The sequence below is a fragment of the Procambarus clarkii genome, chromosome 59 (assembly GCF_040958095.1).
Source record: "Procambarus clarkii isolate CNS0578487 chromosome 59, FALCON_Pclarkii_2.0, whole genome shotgun sequence".
NCBI lineage: Eukaryota > Metazoa > Arthropoda > Malacostraca > Decapoda > Cambaridae > Procambarus > Procambarus clarkii.
Genome location: NC_091208.1, coordinates 23898137 through 23921226, shown reverse-complemented (window position 1 = coordinate 23921226; position 23090 = coordinate 23898137). Strand labels below are relative to the sequence as shown.

The 23090-nt window shown below is 46.2% G+C and overlaps 1 protein-coding gene across 1 annotated transcript in view; it reads left to right on the top strand.

Moving 5' to 3' along the window:
* LOC123768091 (uncharacterized) overlaps nucleotides 1-23090 on the top strand; it is a gene marked incomplete at its 5' end in the record, with an annotated part of 65506 nt that overhangs the window by 21252 nt on the left and 21164 nt on the right. Inside the window, 3 exon segments of the mRNA XM_045758386.2 lie at nucleotides 12952-13162; nucleotides 21283-21336; nucleotides 22834-22935. Coding sequence (XP_045614342.2) covers nucleotides 12952-13162; nucleotides 21283-21336; nucleotides 22834-22935 — 367 coding nt within the window.

Genomic DNA, 23090 nt, shown 5'->3' with positions numbered 1-23090 from the left:
GGGGCACCCCTGGTGCTGGTGGGCACCCCTGGTGCTGGTGGGCACCCCTGGTGCTGGTGGGCCTCCCTGGTGCTGGTGGGCACCCTGGTGCTGGTGGGTCCCCCCCTGGTGCTGGTGGGCACCCTGGTGCTGGTGGGTCCCCCCTTGGTGCTGGTGGGCACCCCTGGTGCTGGTGGGCACCCCTGGTGCTGGTGGGTCCCCCCCTGGTGCTGGTGGGTCCCCCCCTGGTGCTGGTGGGCACCCCTGGTGCTGGTGGGCACCCTGGTGCTGGTGGGTCCCCCCCTGGTGCTGGTGGGTCCCCCCCTGGTGCTGTTGGGCACCCCTGGTGCTGGTGGGCCCCCCTGGTGCTGGTGGGCACCCTGGTGCTGGTGGGTACCCCCCTGGTGCTGGTGGGTCCCCCCCTGGTGCTGGTGGGTCCCCCCCTGGTGCTGGTGGGTCCCCCCCTGGTGCTGGTGGGCACCCCTGGTGCTGGTGGGCCCCCTGGTGCTGGTGGGCACCCTGGTGCTGGTGGGTACCCCCCTGGTGCTGGTGGGCACCCCTGGTGCTGGTGGGCATCCCTGGTGCTGGTGGGCCCCCTGGTGCTGGTGGGTCCCCCCTGGTGCTGGTGGGCACCCCTGGTGCTGGTGGGCACCCCTGGTGCTGGTGGGTCCCCCCTGGTGCTGGTGGGCACCCCTGGTGCTGGTGGGCCTCCCTGGTGCTGGTGGGCACCCCTGGTACTGGTGGGTCCCCCCCTGGTGCTGGTGGGCCCCCCTGGTGCTGGTGGGCCTCCCTGGTGCTGGTGGCCCCCCTGGTGCTGGTGGGTCCCCCCCTGGTGCTGGTGGGCACCCCTGGTGCTGGTGGGCACCCCTGGTGCTGGTGTGCACCCCTGGTGCTGGTGGCCCCCCTGGTGCTGGTGGGTCCCCCCCTGGTGCTGGTGGGCACCCCTGGTGCTGGTGGCCCCCCTGGTGCTGGTGGGTCCCCCCCTGGTGCTGGTGGGCACCCCTAGTGCTGGTGGGCACCCCTGGTGCTGGTGGCCCCCCTGGTGCTGGTGGGTCCCCCCTGGTGCTGGTGGGCACCCCTGGTGCTGGTGGGCACCCCTGGTGCTGGTGAGCCCCCTGGTGCTGGTGGGTCCCCCCTGGTGCTGGTGGGCACCCCTGGTGCTGGTGGGCACCCCTGGTGCTGGTGGGCCTCCCTGGTGCTGGTGGGTCCCCCCTGGTGCTGGTGGGCACCCCTGGTGCTGGTGGGCACCCCTGGTGCTGGTGGGCACCCCTGGTGCTGGTGGGCCCCCTGGTGCTGGTGGGTCCCCCTGGTGCTGGTGGGCACCCCTGGTGCTGGTGGGCACCCCTGGTGCTGGTGGGCACCCCTGGTGCTGGTGGACCCCCTGGTGCTGGTGGGTCCCCCCTGGTGCTGGTGGGCACCCCTGGTGCTGGTGGGCACCCCTGGTGCTGGTGGGCACCCCTGGTGCTGGTGGGCCTCCCTGGTGCTGGTGGGCACCCCTGGTGCTGGTGGGCACCCTGGTGCTGGTGTGTCCCCCCCTGGTGCTGGTGGGCACCCTGGTGCTGGTGGGCCCCCCCTGGTGCTGGTGGGCCCCCCTGGTGCTGGTGGGTCCCCCCCTGGTGCTGGTGGCCCCCCTGGTGCTGGTGGGTCCCCCCCTGGTGCTGGTGGGCCCCCCTGGTGCTGGTGGATCCCCCTGGTGCTGGTGGGTCCCCCCCTGGTGCTGGTGGGTCCCCCCCTGGTGCTGGTGGATCCCCCTGGTGCTGGTGGGTCCCCCCCTGGTGCTGGTGGGCCCCCCTGGTGCTGGTGGATCCCCCTGGTGCTGGTGGGCCCCCCTGGTGCTGGTGGGTCCCCCTGGTGCTGGTGGGCACCCCTGGTGCTGGTGGGCCACCCTGGTGCTGGTGGGCCCCCTGGTGCTGGTGGGCCCCCCTGGTGCTGGTGGGCACCCCTGGTGCTGGTGGATCCCCCTGGTGCTGGTGGGCACCCCTGGTGCTGGTGGGCCCCCCTGGTGCTGGTGGGCACCCCTGGTGCTGGTGGGCCTCCCTGGTGCTGCTGGGCCTCCCTGGTGCTGGTGGGCACCCCTGGTGCTGGTGGGCACCCCTGGTGCTGGTGGGCCCCCTGGTGCTGGTGGGCCTCCCTGGTGCTGGTGGGCACCCCTGGTGCTGGTGGGCCTCCCTGGTGCTGGTGGGCCTCCCTGGTGCTGGTGGGCACCCCTGGTGCTGGTGGGCCTCCCTGGTGCTGGTGGGCCTCCCTGGTGCTGGTGGGCACCCCTGGTGCTGGTGGGCACCCCTTGTGCTGGTGGGCACCCCTGGTGCTGGTGGGCCCCCTGGTGCTGGTGGGTCCCCCCTGGTGCTGGTGGGCACCCCTGGTGCTGGTGGGCACCCCTGGTGCTGGTGGGCCTCCCTGGTGCTGGTGGGCCTCCCTGGTGCTGGTGGGCACCCCTGGTGCTGGTGGCCCCCCTGGTGCTGGTGGGTCCCCCCCTGGTGCTGGTGGGTCCCCCCCTGGTGCTGGTGGGCACCCCTGGTGCTGGTGGGCCACCCTGGTGCTGGTGGGCCCCCTGGTGCTGGTGGGCCCCCCTGGTGCTGGTGGGCACCCCTGGTGCTGGTGGGCACCCCTGGTGCTGGTGGGCCTCCCTGGTGCTGGTGGGGCACCCCTGGTGCTGGTGGGCACTCCTGGTGCTGGTGGGCCCCCCTGGTGCTGGTGGGCACCCCTGGTGCTGGTGGGCACCCCTGGTGCTGGTGGGCCACCCTGGTACTGGTGGGCACTCCTGGTGCTGGTGGGCACCCCTGGTGCTGGTGGGCACCCCTGGTGCTGGTGGGTCCCCCCCTGGTGCTGGTGGGCACCCCTGGTGCTTGTGGGTCCCCTGGTGCTGGTGGGTCCCCTGGTGCTGGTGGGCCTCCCCTGGTGCTGGTGGGTCCCCTGGTGCTGGTGGGCCCACTGGTGCTGGTGGGCCTCCCTGGTGCTGGTGGGCCCCCTGGTGCTGGTAGGCCCCCTGGTGCTGGTGGGCACTCCTGGTGCTGGTGGGCCTCCCCTGGTGCTGGTGGGCCTCCCTGGTGCTGGTGGGTCCCCCCCTGGTGCTGGTGGCCCCCCTGGTGCTGGTGGGTCCCCTGGTGCTGGTGGGCACCCCTGGTGCTGGTGGGCACCCTGGTGCTGGTGGGCACCCCTGGTGCTGGTGGGCACCCCTGGTGCTGGTGGGCACTCCTGGTGCTGGTGGGCACCCCTGGTGCTGGTGGACACTCCTGGTGCTGGTGGGCCTCCCTGGTGCTGGTGGGGCACCCCTGGTGCTGGTGGGCACCCCTGGTGCTGGTGGACACCCCTGGTGCTGGTGGGCACCCTGGTGCTGGTGTGTCCCCTGGTGCTGGTGGGTACCCCCCTGGTGCTGGTGGGCACCCCTGGTGCTGGTGGGCACCCCTGGTGCTGGTGGGCACCCCTGGTGCTGGTGGGCACCCCTGGTGCTGGTGGGCACCCCTGGTGCTGGTGGGCACCCCTGGTGCTGGTGGGCACCCCTGGTGCTGGTGGGCACCCCTGGTGCTGGTGGGCACCCCTGGTGGGTCCCCCTGGTGCTGGTGGCCACTCCTGGTGCTGGTGGGCACCCCTGGTGCTGGTGGACCCTCCCCCCCCCCTCCTGGAGCTGATGGGCCCTAGGCCTACTTAGCCTGTTGGGCAATTGGGCCATGGCAACAGGGAGTGAAGGGATTAGTTTAGTTCATTTATTATGCACCCCATACCCATCTTGTGGGCGGTAGTGGAAAGGGTTACAGAGGCACATAATGGGCTCAGGGACTGAACCCCACAATTCATTTAGCTAAGCAAGTTACAATCTTGATGAGCTAGTTACAAAATTCAGTATAAGTCGTCACATCAACAATGGGTTCGAGATCGACCACAAGTACAGTTTCTAAATTAAGCAACTGACATATGTGGAGAGCTAGTGTCACAATTGATATGTTTGTCCTGCACACCGCCCCCCATCCAGTGGGCAGCGGTGGATAGGTTACAATCACTTAGTTACTATCTATTGTTAGCAAACTTTTTTATTTGTATTATTTTTTATTTGATATTTTGCCAAGACTTCTGGTAGCAGATCATTCTGAATGAAATATTTATACATCTCTGGAACATTCGTCTCTGAATTCACTTATCTCTCCGCACTCCATCACATAGTGACGGAGGGTGTGTGAACAATTTTGTTGACACAGTTTACATTTGGTCAGGTCTACATCAGCAGATAATGAGAACTCCCAGAGATACTTGTAACCGAGTCTAAGCCGAGCAGTAGTAACATCTAGAAGTCTGCTGATTTTATTGGATGAACCAGAGATGTGTGGCTCCTCTTTCATGATAGTATGAACATAGATATAATTACTGGTGTCGATTTCACTTTGCCTCAGATCTACAAGATTTTGTTGAAGTTCTTGGTGTACTATTGTTCTCAGACTGCTTATTGACAATCCAAGGTTTTTCAATTTCTCCTTTAAAGACAGATTCTTTGGCTAACTCATCAGCGCTCTCATGCATTCGGAGGCCAACATGAGATGGAGTCCATATGAAATGGACTCTGTTACCATCATTAAAAAATTTCCTTGCATTTGTATCTAGCTTCGGACACGAGCATGTTACAGTTATGTCTTAAAGTGTTAAGAGCAATTAAGGATGATAAGGAGTCACTTACAATTAATGTATCAAGTTTTGAGACTTGTACACATTTCAGTGCAAGGAGCAAGGCAAATAGTTTGGTCTGAAGGGTAGAGGCCCAGCTGTTTATATGGACTCCCCACTCAAAGTATAAACCAACACCCATTGTTAGGACAACTGCACTTCCACCTGCACCCGTGGAGCGGTGTAGGGAACCATCAGAGTATATGATTTGAGAGAGAGAGAATGTTCTGTGGAGAGAGCATCAGTATGGCTTAAGGCGTTGAGCTTTGCCCCAAGACGAAGCTTGGGCTGATATCTAATTTGCTACTTGGGTGGAAAGGGAGGGATTAAAATTGTAAAGGGTGTAACCTCCCACGGTGCAGGAAGGTGCCGTTGTTGTTTCTCTTGGTACAAATTATAAACATGATACATTCTGAGTTGAGTTCCAGTTTGAGTTATCCATTTGGAACAATGTTGATCTTCAATAAAGAAATTCTGGAGGACTTCCTGCAAAGGTTAGGATGAGCTAGCCTAAGCATTTTATATAAGGTATATAGAGGAGTACGTGAGCCCCACTGTGGCCACCAGCAGCAGGGAGTTAATGGATAATTATTAAATATTTATATTATTATAATAATTGTTATATATAATAATAGCGTACCAATCGTAGTGGTAAAACACTCGCTTGGCGCTTCGCAAGCGCTTTGGCCAGGGTTCGTATCCTGGCCGGGGAGGATTTCCTTGGCGCTAATCTTTAACTGTAGCCTCTGTTCACTTAGCAATGAATGGGTACCTTTTTGTTTTTGTTTTATTTCTTTCTATATACACGAGTTTCTACATTGTTGTAGAGCCACCAGCACGCCCAGCGTCTCAGGCAGCTCCTTAGTCCTAATATTCCCCGGAATTCGACCCGCCAAATCGTTTAACAACCAGGTACCCATTTTACTGTTGGGTTAAACAGAGGCTACAGTTAAGGATTAAAATTGAAATTGAAATCAGTTTATTGAGGTAAAATACACACAAAGGGATGAGGTAGCTCAAGCTATTCTCACCCCGTTCAGTACAACGTGTTAATACATACATAGACACACATCACAAACAATAAACATATTACCAAACATTCTGAGAGATAAACATATACATTTCCTCCTTCACAAGTAGTATGGTATCAGACGTACACACAAATACTTTTATGACCTAGGTATACTGTATAGACAATTTGCAAGAGACATGCAGATAATTCAACAAAATATTACAGTCTTGGTGCAAAATTCTTATATCTCTCAAGAATATCATCAACCTTTCCGTAGTTAAGGATTGGCGCCCAGTATATTCACCCCGGCCAGGATACGAACCCTGGCCAAAACGCTCGCGAAACGCCAGGTGTCTTACCACTACGCCACGGGGACTGCGTAGTTGTTTAATTTTTTTTTTTTTTTTTTTGAGATATATGCAAGAGTTGTTACATTCTTGTACAGCCACTAGTACGCGTAGCGTTTCGGGCAAGTCCTTAATCCTATGGTCCCTGGAATACGATCCCCGCCGCGAAGAATCGTTTTTTCATCCAAGTACACATTTTACTGTTGCGTTAAACAGAGGCTACAGTTAAGGAATTGCGCCCAGTAAATCCTCCCCGGCCAGGATACGAACCCATGACATAGCGCTCGCGGAACGCCAGGCGAGTGTCTTACCACTACACCACGGAGACTGAATTTGTTGACCTGATTGTTAAATAAATAAATAAATAAATAAATAAATAAATAAATAAATAAATAAATAAATAAATAAATAAATAAATAAATAAGTAAGTAAATAAATAAATATATATATATATATATATGTTTATTCAGGTAAGGTACATACATACAAGTGATGTTACATTAATGGATTGATATATATATAGAGCTAGTACATACAATGCCTAAAGCCACTATTACGCAATGCGTTTTGGGCAAGAAAAACATTAATATCTAGAACTTAATACTAATTGAGAATAAAGAATAAAAAGTGTTGAGAACAAATACAAATAAAGATAAAAAAAAGGGAGAACATGACTGAAAAAGCAGCACAAATACAATAGGTTGACAAACAGTGTTGATTAAAAAAAATAACAGACATGGGTTGACAATAGAGGAGTGAGGTAGGTTACAGGGAATTTATTAGGTAGTGTTTAGTTTTTATCTTAAACTGGTTGAGAGAGGTACAGTCTTTAACATGGTTGGGAAGGTCATTCCACATTCTGGGTCCCTTGATTTGTAGAGCATTTCTAGTTTGATTAAGTCGTACTCTAGGAATATCAAAACTGTATTTATTTCTGGTGTGGTGCTCATGGGTTCTGTTACAACCTTCAATGAAGCTTTTGAGGTCAGGATTGGCATTACAGTTCAGCGTTTTATATATGTATAATACACAAGAGAGAATGTGCAGTGACTTAATATCTAACATATTCAGAGATTTGAGTAAGGGTACCGAGTGATGTCTGGGGCCAGAGTTGGTTATTGTCCTAATAGCAGCTTTGTGTTGGGTAATTAGAGGACGTAAATGACTTTGGGTAGTAGAACCCCAAGCACAAATACCATAGTTGAGGTATGGATAGATAAGGGAGTAATAGAGAGTCACCAGGGCAGGGCGTGGTACATAATATCTGATCTTAGAAAGAATGCCAACAGTTTTTGAAACTTTTTTTGATATATTTAGAATGTGTCCCTGGAAATTCAGCTTGTGGTCGATTAGAACGCCAAGGAATTTGCCATCTAATTTGTTACAAATTTGGGTATTGTATATTTTGAGATTTATCTGATTAGAGGATTTATTGCCAAACAGAATATAAAACGTTTTGTCAATGTTAAGGGTGAGTTTGTTGGCAGTTTTAAACGATTCGGTTTTAAACGATTAAACGATTCGGCGGGTCGTATTTCGAGGAAAAAATAGGACGTTCCCGAAACGCTATGCGGGCTAGTGGCTGTACACGATCGTAAGAACTCTTACATATATATAAATAAATTTATGAAATTAATAGAGGAGAAATGACTAAATAGAGGAGTTAGCCCGAGCGTGGTGCGGGCGGCCACGTTCTCTGTGGCGGCGGCGGCGTCCCCGGCCCGCAGTTGCTCGTCGATAGTGGCCGCCGTGACCCACACTCCGCGCTCTTGGTGATGAGTTCAGGTAATATTCCCGGCATTTACTGTCCCAGTGTACTGGTGACTGTTGACGGACAACGGGACGGAAGGTGTGGTGGTGGTGTAGTGGGGGAGAAACGGGTTACTAGTCGTGTGTAGACGGGTGTATGGGCGAGCTGCCGGCGGGACTGCGCCATCTTCCGTAACATCGTATGATACTTGACTGAAGGCGAGAGTCTTTGTGGCTCTTGGGGCCCGGGCCAGACTTTGAGCCTTCACCGGCACACTGTGTCCTCCGGTATGTTGTGATGCGGCCATTGTGTGGGTGGTAGTGCGGGCTACAGGTCACTGACCTCTTGCAATGTTGGCGCATGTGTTCCACACCAGCAGGCAGCAAAACCAGCAGGCAACAAGCAGCAAACAACACCAGCAGCCAGCCAGCAAGCAGGCAGCAACACCAGCAGCAAGCAAGCAGCAAACACAAGCAACACCGGCAGCAAGCAAGCAGCAAACACAAGCAACACCAGCAGAGAGCAAACACAAGCAACACCAGCAGCAAGCAAGCAGCAAACACAAGCAACACCAGCAGCAAGCAAGCTGCAAACACAAGCAACACCAGCAGCAAGCAAGCTGCAAACACAAGCAACACCAGCAGCAAGCAAGCTGCAAACACAAGCAACACCAGCAGCAAGCAAGCTGTAAACACAAGCAACACCAGCAGCAAGCAAGTAAGCTGCAAACACAAGCAACACCAGCAGCAAACAAGTAAGCAGCAAACACAAGCAACACCAGCAGCAAGCAAGCAGCAAACACAAGCAACACCAGCAGAGAGCAAGCTGCAAACACAAGCAACACCAGCAGCAAGCAAGCTGCAAACACAAGCAACACCAGCAGCAAGCAAGCTGCAAACACAAGCAACACCAGCAGCAAGCAAGCTGCAAACACAAGCAACACCAGCAGCAAGCAAGCTGCAAACACAAGCAACACCAGCAGCAAGCAAGTGGCGGGCAGCAAGCAACACCAGCGGCGGGCAGCAAGCAACACCAGCGGCGGGCAGCAAGCAACACCAGCGGCGGGCAGCAAGCAACACCAGCGGCGAGCAGCAAGCAACACCAGCGGCGAGCAGCAAGCAACACCAGCGGCGAGCAGCAAGCAACACCAGCGGCGGGCAGCAAGCAACACCAGCGGCGGGCAGCAAGCAACACCAGCGGCGGGCAGCAAGCAACACCAGCGGCGGGCAGCAAGCAACACCAGCGGCGGGCAGCAAGCAACACCAGCGGCGGGCAGCAAGCAACACCAGCGGCGGGCAGCAAGCAACACCAGCGGCGGGCAGCAAGCAACACCAGCGGCGGGCAGCAAGCAACACCAGCGGCGGGCAGCAAGCAACACCAGCGGCGGGCAGCAAGCAACACAAGCGGCGGGCAGCAAGCATCACCAGCGGCGGGCAGCAAGCAACACCAGCGGCGGGCAGCAAGCAACACCAGCGGCGGGCAGCAAGCAACACCAGCGGCGGGCAGCAAGCAACACAAGCGGCACCCAAAACCTGCCCCAATATTAACTCTGGTGTCAGTGACGTCTCGTGTGCATTTCATAAAATTGTTTTTATTAGGTTAGGTAGTTATGTTCAGCTAGGTTAATATTAATTAAGATAGGTTGGGTTAGGTTATGCATGTGTAAACAATAACAATGACATAAATGGGTAAAATGTTTGGCAGGGCCGAGCTCCCACTGCAACACTACAGTAAGAAAATGCCTCATTTACACCATATACCTTGCGTTGATTTTGGCGCTCAACGTCCTCGCAGCCCGGTCCTCAACCAGGCCTCCTTGTTGCTGGACTGGTCAACCAGGCTGTTGGATGTGGCAGCTCGCAGCCTGGTTGATCAGGTATCCTTTGGAAGTGTTTATCCAGTACTCTCTCAAACACTGCAAGGAGTCGGTCAGTTATGCCCCCTTATGTGTAGTGGAAGCGTGTTGAACAGTCTTGGACCTCTGATGTTGATAGTTCTCTCTAAGTACCTGTTGCACCTCTGCTCTTCATTGGGGGTTGAAAAGACATGCCCATCCTGCCATGCCTCCTGGTCTCATGTGATGTTATTTCTGTGTGCAGGTTTGGGACCAGCCCCTCTTAATATTTTTCACATGTAAATTATTATGTATCTCTCCCGCCTGCGCTCAAGAGAATAAAGATTTGGGAATTTTAGTTGGTCCCAATAATTTAGATGTTTTACCGAGTGGATTCTAGCAGTAAAGGATTTCTGCACGCTCTCCAGGTCAGCATTTTCTCCAGCTTTGAAAGGGGCTGTCATTGTCCAACAGTATTCCATTAGAGAGCACTAGTCTCTTGAAAGGTATCATCATTGGTACGGCATCTCTAGTGTGAAAGGCTCTTGTTATCCAACCTGTCATTTTTCTTGGCTGTCATGGCTACTTTGTGTTCTTTAAAGGCAAGGTCTTCTGCCATGATGACACCCAAATCTTTTACATTGCTTTTACATTCCATGGTGTGATTTGACTACATTTTGTGCATGGTTTTCTATAGTCCATTGCTAGACCTGATTTACATCAGTTACATGGTTTACTGTGTCCTCTGTTGCTTACTCATGAAAATCTTGGTGTCATCTGCAAAGGATGATACAGTACTATAGTTTGGGTTCTTTAATGTGTTTGATATGAGAATGAGAGAGAATACTGGAGCAAGCACAGTACCCTGGGGGACTTGGGTCTTCATGGTTGATGGTCTGGATTTTACTTTGTTGACTATACAGTGGTACCTCAGCTTAAAAATTTAATCCGTTCCCCGAGACGGTTCTTAACCCGAAAATTCTTAAACCGAAGCCAATTTTCCCATAAGAAATAATGTAAATTGAATTAATCCGTTCCACACCCCCAAAAATATTAACTTCAAAGTAAACTTTATACCTAATTCATCCAAATCTTTAGTACTAAAGTATATACACGTTATTGCTTACCTTTATTGATGACTTGTTGCGTATGGAAGACAGTGAGGAGGGGGGAGGAGGAGGAGAGGTGTTTTGGAAGGGGCGTCCCTTCCATTGAGACATCAGTATCATTAAAAAGGTTAAGGCACGTTCTGTACTGCCTCCTCTTTACCTGAAGAAATTTCCTCAGCTGCCTCTTGTTGCTGCTCCTTGTGAAGGGCCAGGATTTGTTGAGTGGTCAGTTGTTCGCTGTGTTCCTCCACCAACTCTCAACACACAACTCTCACAACACTGTTTAAGCCACTTCTTTTTCTAAATTTCTCAAACCATCCCCTGCTCGCCTTAAACTCTTTCGTATCTGCAGCACTTGTTCCAGGGGTTATTCTTTAAAATACAGTATCTTCATGCAGTAGTCTTGCTTTTTCACAAATGATGGCCTCTGAAACTCTATCACCTCCTAACAACTTTCCAACATCCTCAAGTGTTTGTTCTTTGTTTCGTAATTGTTGATATACTTTTTGCCGAATTAGCACTTGTAATGTCCTTTTTCTTAGCAATTATAGTGCATATTGTTGACAGATTTATTGTACTGCATAGCTAGTTCAATAACCCTTGTACCATTTTCATGTTTACAAATGATCTCTTGTTTTTCCCGTATGGTCATCCTCATATGTGTTTTCTTGGGTTGAACCTTACCACTGGCTTTCTTGGGACCCTATGGCGAGATATATAATAATAATAACTTTTATGTTCAGATACCCAAAAATCCAAAAAACACATTCTTTACAAAGAATTCAAGCGTGATTGTCACTAGTCCATTGTAGGGAGCCGGTCGGCCAAGCGGACAGCACGCTGGACTTGTAATCCTGTGGTCCCGGGATCGATCCCAGGCGCCGGCGAGAAACAATGGGCAGAGTTTCTTTCACCCTATGCTCCTGTTACTTAGCAGTAAAATAGGTACCTGGGTGTTAGTCAGCTGTCACGGGCTACTTCCTGGGGGTGGAGGCCTGGTCGAGGACCGGGCCGCGGGGACACTAAAAGCCCCAAAATCATTTCAAGATAACCTCAAGATTACTAGGCGGGAGGCACTGGTAAACTGAGGTGTAGTTCCCGTGCCACCACGCGCTAGGTTGGCCATACGCGTATCAGCAAACTACATTTCCCATGGCAATGTTCGTAACCCGATTCAGATTTTACAAAGAAATTGGGCTCGTAACACACAAAGTTTGTAAAGAGGGGCATTCATAAGCCAAGGTGCCACTTATACTGGGTTTTGTTAAGAAATTGTAGATATCTTACCATTTTTCTGGTGATTTCTTTAGAAAGCATTTTGTGTGCAATAACACAATCTTCTTGACGTTATCTTGAGATGATTTCGGGGCTTTAGTGTCCCCGCGGCCCGGTCCTTGACCAGGCCTCCACCCCCAGGAAGCAACCCGTGACAGCTGACTAACTCCCAGGTACCTATTTACTGCTAGGTAACAGGAGCATCAGGGTGTAAGAAACTCGGCCCATTGTTTCTCGCTGGCGCCCGAGTTCGAACCCAGGACCACAGGATCACACGTCCAGTGTTCTGTCCGCTCAGCCCCTGGCTCTCTATTTGATATACCATGGTGATATTTGTCGAAGGCTTTTGCAAAATCTGTGTATATAACGTCAGTGTGTTGTCTGTCTTCAATGGCATCTAAGGCCATGTCATAGTGATCCAGCAATTGTTATAGGCAAGAGCGGTCTGGTCTGAAATCGTGTTGACCAGGGTTATGTAGATGCTGTGATTCCATGTGTTTTATGATCTCGCTTCTTATCACTAAGTTTTTTTTTTGTGTGTGATGTTAGTGCTATCGGCCTATAGTTTTTTGCATTTGCTTTATTCCCTCCTTTTTGGAGTGGTACTATTTCTGTGGTTTTTAGTATGTCAGGGGTAACACCAGTATCGAAGCTCAGTCTCCAAAATAATGTTTAGGGCCTGCGTCAGTGTTTTTTCCCAGTTATTGATGAATATGGAGTTCCAGGAATCAGGGCCTGGCGCAGAGTGCATAGGCATACTGTCTACGGCTACTTCAAAATCAAGTGGAGTTAGTGTGACATCTGATTATGATTTGATGACGGAATCCCATTCATGAAGAATTCGTTTGTTGAATTATCTTCAGTAATTTTCCGAGAAGATCTGCATCATCTGCATACATCAAATTAGATATTGATTATGACAAGTAAACTAAGTGATATTGCTTTTGTTCCAAAGATACCCAGATTTCTTAATTATTATAATATATTTTCAGGATGGCAAATGGAGAACAGCAGAACTCTTCCTCTTCCTCCAGGCGGACGACCCCTCCTCGGCAGACTCCCCCTCGCAACATTAGCTGTGCCACCCCAACTGGAGCAAGCACCCCTAGGCACATGTCGGCTAAAAAATCTCTCCCAGTGTTTAACTCCTACATGAGTCTTTTCCAAGTGCAGGAGAAACTCAAGAAAGGAGAAGTAATTGAGGTAAGGACAGAAAGCTTGGGGCATGATATTTAAAAACATAGGCTGTACTGTTTATATAACATTAAACTATAAATATAGTACGTATTTGTATTGTGGATTACTGCATGAATTTCTTGGTATCCAATCCCTGGTCATAGAACTCCCGGAAATGAATTAAATTTTGTAGCGTATTCATAATATCCAGGTTGTACTATGTTGGTATGCCAGGTTTTGCTATGGGATGGCAGTGTACCATCATGGGATGGTGGTGGTGAATGACAGGTTTTGCCATGGGATGATAGTGTACTATTAGATAGTATCTAATTATTTCACTTTTTTTTTTTGTGTAAGTAACATCATTTAATAGTGTGCAGTGTATATATATTTAAATCATAAAATGTGTGAACCATTGCTATGCTCAAAAGTATGGTGTAGTGATTCAATTATGTTCATAAAACGATAAAAGAGTATCTTTGCTGTTATTACACTGTACAGTATACACATTATATACAGTATCTGCTTGATGGAGTTCTGGGAGTTCTTCTACTCCCCAAGCCCGGCCCGAGGCCAGACTTGACTTGTGAGAGTTTGGTCCACCAGGCTGTTGCTTGTAGCGGCCCGCAGGCCTACATATTCACCACAACCTGGTTTTGTCCAGCACTCCAAGCGAAAACTGAATAGTTTTCTTCGTGAAGACTTCCACGGTTGTTCCGGCAATATTTCTTATGCTCGCTGGGAGGATGTTGAAAAACTGTGGACCTCTGATGTTTATACAGTGTTCTCTGATTGTGCCTATGGCACCCCTGCTGTTCACTTGTTCTATTCTGCACTCTCTTCCATATTGTTCACTCCAGTATGTTGTTATTTTACTGTGCAGATTTGGGACCAGGCCCTCCAGTATTTCCACGTACATATTATTTGAGATCTCTCTCGTCTCCTTTGTAGCGAGTACCTTTGGAGAGCTTTGAGACGATCCCAATAATTTAGGTGCTTTATCGCGTCTATGTATACCGTATATGTTCTCTGTATTCCCTCTATTTCAGCAATCTCTCCTGCTGTGAAGGGGGAAGTGAGCACTGAGCAGTACACAAGCCGGGACAGTACAAGTGATTTGAAGAGTACAACCATTGTGATGGGATCTCTGGATTTGAAAGTTCTCGTAATCCAGCCTATCATTTTTTCTGGCTGACGCAATGTTTGCTTGGTTATGCTCGCTAAACGTTATGTCGTCAGACATCATTGTTCCCAAATCCTTTACATGTTGCTTTCCTACTATGGGCAGATTTGATTGTGTTTTGTACCCTGTAGTATGTTTAAGGTCCTCATTTTTACCCTACCCGAGTACCTGGAATGTATCACTGTTGAACATCATGTTATTGTCTGCTGCCCAGTCGAAAACTTTATTAATATCTGCTTGTAGTTTTTCAATGTCTTCAACAGAAGTCAATTCCCTTTATTTCTTATGGGAAAATCGTTTCGACTTACAATATTTCGACTTGGGATATTTTGACTTACAATACGTCTCTGGGAATGGATTACCGTCGTAAATCGAGGCCCCACTGTATTTATAATATAGGTTTTCAGGCTGACACAATGTACTTAAAAGAAAACTGTACCTGTAAAACTGTACTGTAAAAAATGTACAGTACAGTACTTAAAAAAACTGTTTAGTGTAAAAAAAAAAAGTCAATATAGCATTTGAAATACTGTATGCGCAAATTTAGGCAACAAAAATTTACAACTCCAAATGTTAAAGGGTTATGAAAAATCAATTCTATAGGGATTGGAGAACAGACAGCTGTGCACACTATATGTAAAAATGGGGAGAATTGGTCAGAAACTACATTTTTGAATACTGAAGTAAGTTGAAATTCTAGTTATAGATATAATTGAAGTTGAAGTTATCGACAATGAATATGGCAGTTCTTATTCATGAATTTACTTGTATGTTTTGATAACATACAAGTAACATACCCAAAGATAAACATTGTTTGGCATTCAGACTCGAATATGTGAAAGTTGTAGGTCACAACTTTCACGTAATTTTTTGAAAGTTGTGTTGAAATGAAATTTAGAAAAAATTACTCTCCAAAAAACTAAATATAGGGATAATTATAATAATTATAATGATTTAGGCGATGCATTTAGGGTATACAGTACTTTATTGAAGTGGAAAAAACCCCAAACCTGGTACCTAATCATCAAAACAACCTATGAGTCTCCGTGGTGTAGTGGTAAGACACTTGCCTGGCGTTCCGCGAGCGCTATGTCATGGGTTCGTATCCTGGCCGGGGAGGATTTACTGGGTGCAATCCCTTAACTGTAGCCTCTGTTTAACGCAACAGTAAAATGTGTACTTGGATGAAAAAACGATTCTTCGCGGCGGGGATCGTATTCCAGGACCTGCCCGAAACGCTACGCGTACTAGTGGCTGTACAAGAATATAACAACTTGTATATATATCTCAAAAAACAAAACAAAAAAAAATATATAAGGGCAAAGGAAATAATGTTTGAAATCTGTGAAGAAACCGCCAAAAAAAATTCAGTCCCAAGTTTTGCGAGTTATGACCGATAAATTTAATGACTAATTTTATTTGCTCTTCACATAGTTAGGGACTTGTATGCACTCCAGGTTGTGAAGGTTACTGTAAAATCAGATAATAAACAAAAATGAAAAAAATACTAAAATCTTAAAAAAAAAAAAAAAATTTGGACATTGATGAAAGTAACAGATGATATCATTGGGCAAAGTATTTATATGAAATATAAAAAAGTAGAGCATAATAACATACTCATTATTATGTATTACTGAGCAATGCTATAAAGGCACTAGCTGCATATCCACTTTGTGGATACTTCTTGCTACTGTTCTTCTTTGTGTGTCGGACAGGTGCTTGCATTTCTTTATTATTGCATTATCCATCACTTCCAGTTAATAGGAGCTGTTCTTATCAACAAAACGTTCTTCTTTTTTTAAAATTTGTCTAAAATCAATTTCTGAAAATATTTTGATTTTCATGATCGCTTTCGCTTTTATGTCCAAAGGTATTGGAAAGTATGGGGGAGGTAGAGGGATGGGGAGATGAAATTCAGGAAGAGGATGTGGGTGTAGAGAGAGAGAGAGAGAGAGAGAGAGAGAGAGAGAGAGAGAGAGAGAGGGAGAGAGAGAAAGAGGAGGTTTGAAAGTTCGGTGGCCTGTCCGCCATGGGTTGACGTGTGTGTGTCGTTTGTTTGCGTGTGTGTGATGTTGGGTTGTCAGTACATTGGCTGGGTGGGGGGGGCTAGTGTTTGTGACCTAGCTGGTGTCTTGGAGCACTAGAGCCGATGGAGTTGGCTAAAGGAGATTAATCTTAGCAACATCAGGGTAGTTACACTTCTCATAGCACAACAAAGGGTTTTTGGTTGTATATTTTTTTTGTAGTAGTATTTATTTATTATTTTTTGTTTATTTTTTATTTTTTTTAATTAATTTATTTATTTATTATTTTTTTCCTGTCTTTATTCTTCATTTGGTGTAGATTGGGTCCGGATGGGCCACTCATCTGGGTCGTCTCGCAGACCACTTAGTATTTGAGGTCTTGGGAAGGCCTGATCATGGATGTATCTGATCACTTTTTGTTGGAGAGTGATTCTTCTGGTTCTGTGTGGTGGTTCATGGATCTCGTCGCTGGTGGTGGTCACTGCTTTGTGGGGTTCTTCGGGGTCTAGGACATACATGTGCTTCATGTGGTACAGCTGCCTTCTGGCCAGGTAGCTGAGCCTGATGTTCATTGGCATTGCTGAATCAGATTTGTTTAACATTTAATATTAATTTTCACATAATTCAAATATATTTTCACCCAACCCAAGCTTATAACCCCCCCCCTCCCATTTACATCCCAGGCTGTAGCAGTTTTTTATTATTTTCTACCACAGACGTGACCACACATTTACAATGCTAACCAGCATATATACATTTTCTTCTGTCCTCCATGAACAGGGTGAGAGAAGTGTTAAACATATAGTTCAAGGGTTTTATTGAACACTCAACCACAGAAGGTGATTTGGTGCTTTTAAAATGCTAAGCTAACCTACATACGTAAATACATAGATACACAGATTTACGTATGTCCTACATAAAGTGTTAGATGTGTCTTTTACATAGTGTCATTAATGTACATTCACAAAGGTGAAATGTAATTCTGATCAGCTTCCATATATACTTTATACCCATACATATACATACACACACACACACACACACACACACACACACACACACACACACACACACATACATACATACATATATACACACACACACACATGCATTCACATACATTTGTCTCATTTACTCTGACAGGGTGAGGTAGCTGATAAAGAAACTAGTGTGCAATTAAGCACTTAATCACTGAAGGTGATGAAGGTGCTTTTACAAGCTCAGGTTATATAGTTACATCATATATATACATTGTATGATTGATATATTACATGGTCAATCTTGGATACAAGTCCAATATATCAAGTGTTCCAGTACTCATATAGTAACTACAGAGTTCAGCATACCTTAGCCCAGGAGGGCGAAAGTCAGTCAGTATGGGACATTCTACAATATAATGTTCAAGAGAGTGCATGTTTTCTCTTTCACAAAGTTGACACATTGTGTACTCGACATTTGGGTTTTGAGAAAGCTGCCAGATACGTCTATATCCCAGGCGTATTCTGGCCACTATAACATCACATTGCCGGGTTCTTGTTCTATTAGTCCCATATGTGAATGTCTCTTCACGATATCTATCATAATATTTAATGCTACAACTTTCAGGTCTTTGAGAATTTGTTAGGTCGGTGAGATTTTCATTAGATATTTGTTTAAGTATTCTCTTTGTCACTGCTAATGAAACACCCATATCAATTTCTACCACTGGTTTTCTGCAGGCTGACTTAGCAAGCATATCAACAGTGTCATGCCTTGAGATGCCAACATGTGATGGTATCCATAGGAATTTAATCTCAAATCTGTTTTCTTTGGCAGCTAAAACATTCATTGGAATATCACTGACTATTTTCTGGGTGTCACTACTATGTGCGTTCAATGCCAGGAGTGCACTCTGCGAGTCACAGTATATAAGTCCACTGCCTTTGTCTTTTAAAAATTCAGTGGCAAGGTATATGCCTGCAAGTTCGGTTTGAGTTGTACTTGCCCAGTCATTGACGCGCTTCATTGCTGTATGTACGAGAGAAGATTGTTCAAATATGTTACATGCACATCCGGTACATTGTCCACCTTCTTCTACAGAGCCGTCGGTATAGCACTGATAAACATCGTTACCCATACTCTGAGTACTTTCAGTGATGCTTTTCAGTGTTAACTGTTTTAATAATGTAGTGTGCACACTATCTTTCTTGGGCGCATTTACAAAATCAACTGATAGATCCCAGTTATCCCATGGAGTAATTGGCTGATTAATCATTAGTCGAGTTGGGTACATATTTAATATTTTGATGGAGTTGGCTACCTTGTAGAACCAATATACATAATCAGATTTCGTTCTTCTTCTATAGACCTCAGGTGAGTGCAGCATATTAGAAAGTTTAGCTTGAAACTTCATGTGTTGTCTAGATCTACTCAATGCCTTCATGCCGAAAACTGTGCTAATAGACAAAATTCTCTCACTTATGGTAGGTAATTTTAACTCTGCTCTCATGTTAACTATTCTCGTGGACTTTGGAGCCCCAAGGATGAGACGCATAGCTTCATTTTGCAAGGTTTCAAGAGATTTCAGCTCTTTGTCAGTATACACTGTGAGATGTAGAGCATTGTAGTCAATCACAGAGCGTATAAATGATACATAAAACATTCTAGCAAGTCTCATGTTAAGTCCATGATTGACATCAACAAGGACCTGCAAGGGCTTTAATCTCTCCCAAAGTCTCCTCTTGAGAGAAGAAAGGTACCCAGGGTCGTTAATGGGGACACCAAGGTATCTGTAAGACTCGCAGTTCTCAAGTGCTCGCCCATCTATATGATAATTGGCTGGTGGAATACCACATGGAATGAGGGCACGAGTTTTCTGTACAGAGATAAGGAGGCCACATTCCTCAGCTCTAGTAGCAAAAGCGTCGAGCAGAACTTGCATTCTAGGCTCGGTGGCAGCCTGTAAACATATATCATCAGCATAACAAATGACAGTGTCTTCATTATTAGTTGGAAGATCTTTAATAAGTTTATGCATCAGAACGTTGAACAACAAGGGACTGAGAACCCCTCCTTGTGGAGTTCCCAGTTCAAAGTGTTTGCTCTCTGTGCTTTTAACACCATTAAACAAAACATATGCTGTTCGATTAGACAAATAGCCCTTTATAGCAGTGTAAGGGTTAAAGGTCAGGGAATTCATTGCTTCCAATAGAATATCAGTCCTACCCATGCTCTTAATTCCCAGATTGGTTGTTAACAATGATGACTGAAGGCACTTGTGCAGTAAAGTAACTGCTCACTAATTCATAACTTGCTAATTTGGCCCAAATAAGATGTGGTTTTACCATCCCTTTATTAGGACAGACTGCAGATTATGGAGGTTATAATGGGATGAATGGGGTGAAGGACTTGGCTAAATACATGTCGGTTCCATCTGAATAGTGAGTGATGTAGATTGTAGATGTAAAAAATATCTTGATTAAGGAGGTCAGGACTTTTGTATTTTCCATAACCTGAAGTTATCTACCCATTTACAGAGAGCCAAAATATGATAACAAAAATATATGATCATAGTTAACACTATATGGCAGTAATTTTGCTTGACATCATTGAAATTAATAAACATCAGCTAATAGTGTACATTTTCTAAAAATTAGTTGCAAAGAATTTTTTTACAAATATTGTTAAGTACTGTATTGGTTTTGCAGTATATTTAGGGAGTGAAGTCTTCAGAAGGGAGTAATGTGTAAAATTTGAAAATGTTCCTCACTTATGTTTGTACAGGTAATTGTTTAGCATCTGTTAACCTCTGAACTGCTCACCTGTTGAATGCTGCCAACAATTTTGTGGTGGTCAAAAAAAAAAAAAAAAAAAAATTCTGAAAACATTTTCTCTTAACATTTTATTTTGTCATTCTTTAAATATATATTTGTTGACATGTTAATTAGCATCCAAGAAGCATGAAAATCCAAGTATAATGTGTCTTATCTCCAGTAGTTTAGTTGTACTGGTCCGGATAATTATTTTTTTGGTGAAGAGGTGAGGTGCCACATGGGAATAATTGTAATAATTGACAATTAATTGTCAATAATTTGTCAATTTATTTTCATTGTTTCTCATGTTATTTATTTAGTGTTTTTGTACTAACAGGTTGTATTAATGTGTCACAGGTGGTGGTGTTCATTAGCCTGCATTGCACAAGCTGTGATGTGCATTGCACAAGCTGTGATGTGCATTGCACAAGCTGTGATGTGCATTGCACAAGCTGTGATGTGCATTGCACAAGCTGTGATGTGCATTGCACAAGCTGTGATGTGCATTGCACAAGCTGTGATGTGCATTGCACAAGCTGTGATGTGCATTGCACAAGCTGTGATGTGCATTGCACAAGCTGTGATGTGCATTGCACAAGCTGTGATGTGCATTGCACAAGCTGTGATGTGCATTGCACAAGCTGTGATGTGCATTGCACAAGCTGTGATGTGCATTGCACAAGCTGTGATGTGCATTGCACAAGCTGTGATGTGCATTGCACAAGCTGTGATGTGCATTGCACAAGCTGTGATGTGCATTGCACAAGCTGTGATGTGCATTGCACAAGCTGTGATGTGCATTGCACAAGCTGTGATGTGCATTGCACAAGCTGTGATGTGCATTGCACAAGCTGTGATGTGCATTGCACAAGCTGTGATGTGCATTGCAATGGCTAATATTGTTTTGTAAATGATGTGACTACTTCTTAAACTGTTTAATCGTTGTAATGATCATTAATCTGTTAGGACTGGTATTGTTATTGTTCTTAATATTGATTAATCAGTTTGCTTGCATAGAGTAATTAAGAATGAAATGACTACAAGTTGTCGGAGTTGATTATCAATACAGTCAATTTGTTTGACTAAAAATCACTTGTACAAGACGGTTGTTATTATGCTTTTTAGTAATGTATATTATATTTTTTGCAGGGAGTGTTGAGAATCAACCCCAAAAACTACGAAGATGCGTATATCAGCGCGCCGGTAATTCTCGGTATCACCCGTTTCATTCTCGTTGTCCTGTTAGAGCCAGTACTGTACAGTCCTTTTATTTCTGCTTCTTAAGTTTGTCATTAATGCCTTAAGTTACTTAGTTTGTTTAAAGACAGTTTTAAATGAAGTGGAGATTTCATGTTTATAACTTTATTTTAGTATAACCTAGTGACAAATTTTGCTGGCTCTACATAAATTGAGTTGAAAGTTTAAATGAAGCTTTACTGTGGATTATCATTGTTAAGATGTAATGATATCAGTATAATTGATTTTAGAATAATTATGCCTGTGAGCATAAATTGCCTGTAGGGTAGGACATTGATCTTGTACTTTTCAGGGTTGAGTTTGAAGTTCCAATGATACTAGTTAATAAAATATATATACAGTATGTGTCAAAAGTATGCACCACCCTGCTCGAGGCATCGTGACTGGGTACATGACGTCACGGTGTGTGTGTTAGCTCCCTGGAGCCACACAGTTGGGAGGCAGAGTTGTCCCAAGGCATTCATAGTGAGCGGTTATGGTGTGCATCTTCCTCTGACACCTTGCCATGTTTTATCACCGTTAATGGTGGTATCGTTCTTATGGTACCTACCAAGGAACTAAGGCGAGTAACCATTGCTCATGTCATTGCTTTAAAGGAAGCAGGCCACTAAAGTAAGGAAATATGTTAATTGGTGGGTGTAGGGTAGGCAAGTCGATGTGAGGAAGTATTGTGTGCATTTTCAAGGGGGAAATGGTAGTGACGTGCCATCAAAGAAACATCGGTCTGGTTGCTCCAGGATTGTGTCTTCAAGATCTGTGAATGTTCTAAAGTGTGCATTGGGGAGTGCCCTTCAAAACTTTAAAGTCTTCCTTGGATGACCAGACTGATGTTTGTGATGGTGTCACCACTGTTCCCCCTCGGAAACACGCTCATTGCTTCCTCATGCCAACTTGGCTACAACCAACAATTAACATATTTCCTTACTTTGGTGATCTGCTTCCTTTAAAGCAATGATCTGAGCAGTGGTTTCTTTGTTTTTATGGCAGCTACCAAGTTACTAAACAATGTCATACCACACACCCTGCTAATAAGTGCAAAAAACAACGGACGGCCATGGGCAAAATGCAGCACATAACCACTCACGATGGCAGCCAGGAGGCCACGGGCTCTTGTATTGTGGTCACTCCATAGAGCTAATGCCTGCTGTGATGTCATGTAGCCATTGCACACTTCTGTCGAAAGTCTTTCATCTACAAGACCATCCTTTTTTTTTTTATCACAAGTACCCACCGCCTCGAGTAGGGCGGCGCATATTTTTTTACGAGTGCTGTGTGTTTGCAATGTAGATACTGTAATGTATATTTATATATAATATGTACACTAATTCAGGTACAGTATATACTTGTGCAATAATGATGCATTGTTTCTATGAATATTCAGTATTAACAAATAATTCCTCATTACTCATCACTTTACTAATCCCTTGTTAATCTTTTGATTAGGACGGGGGGACGGACATCTATATTGGCGGGGTACTTGACCGCAACGCTGCATTGCACGGAGATGTGGTCGCAGTGGAAGTTAAACCCCTCGACCAGTGGAAGGTGCACTTAATTTTGTATAATATTTATTATAAATTAGATAATAGTTCTTTGGATTCTGACACTGTTAACTCCACTTGCTATGCTTGGTGGTGTATCGTTGCATTGCTATATCAAAAAGTCTCTTCTTGTTCTCGTGCAGATATTGTCACTGGTGC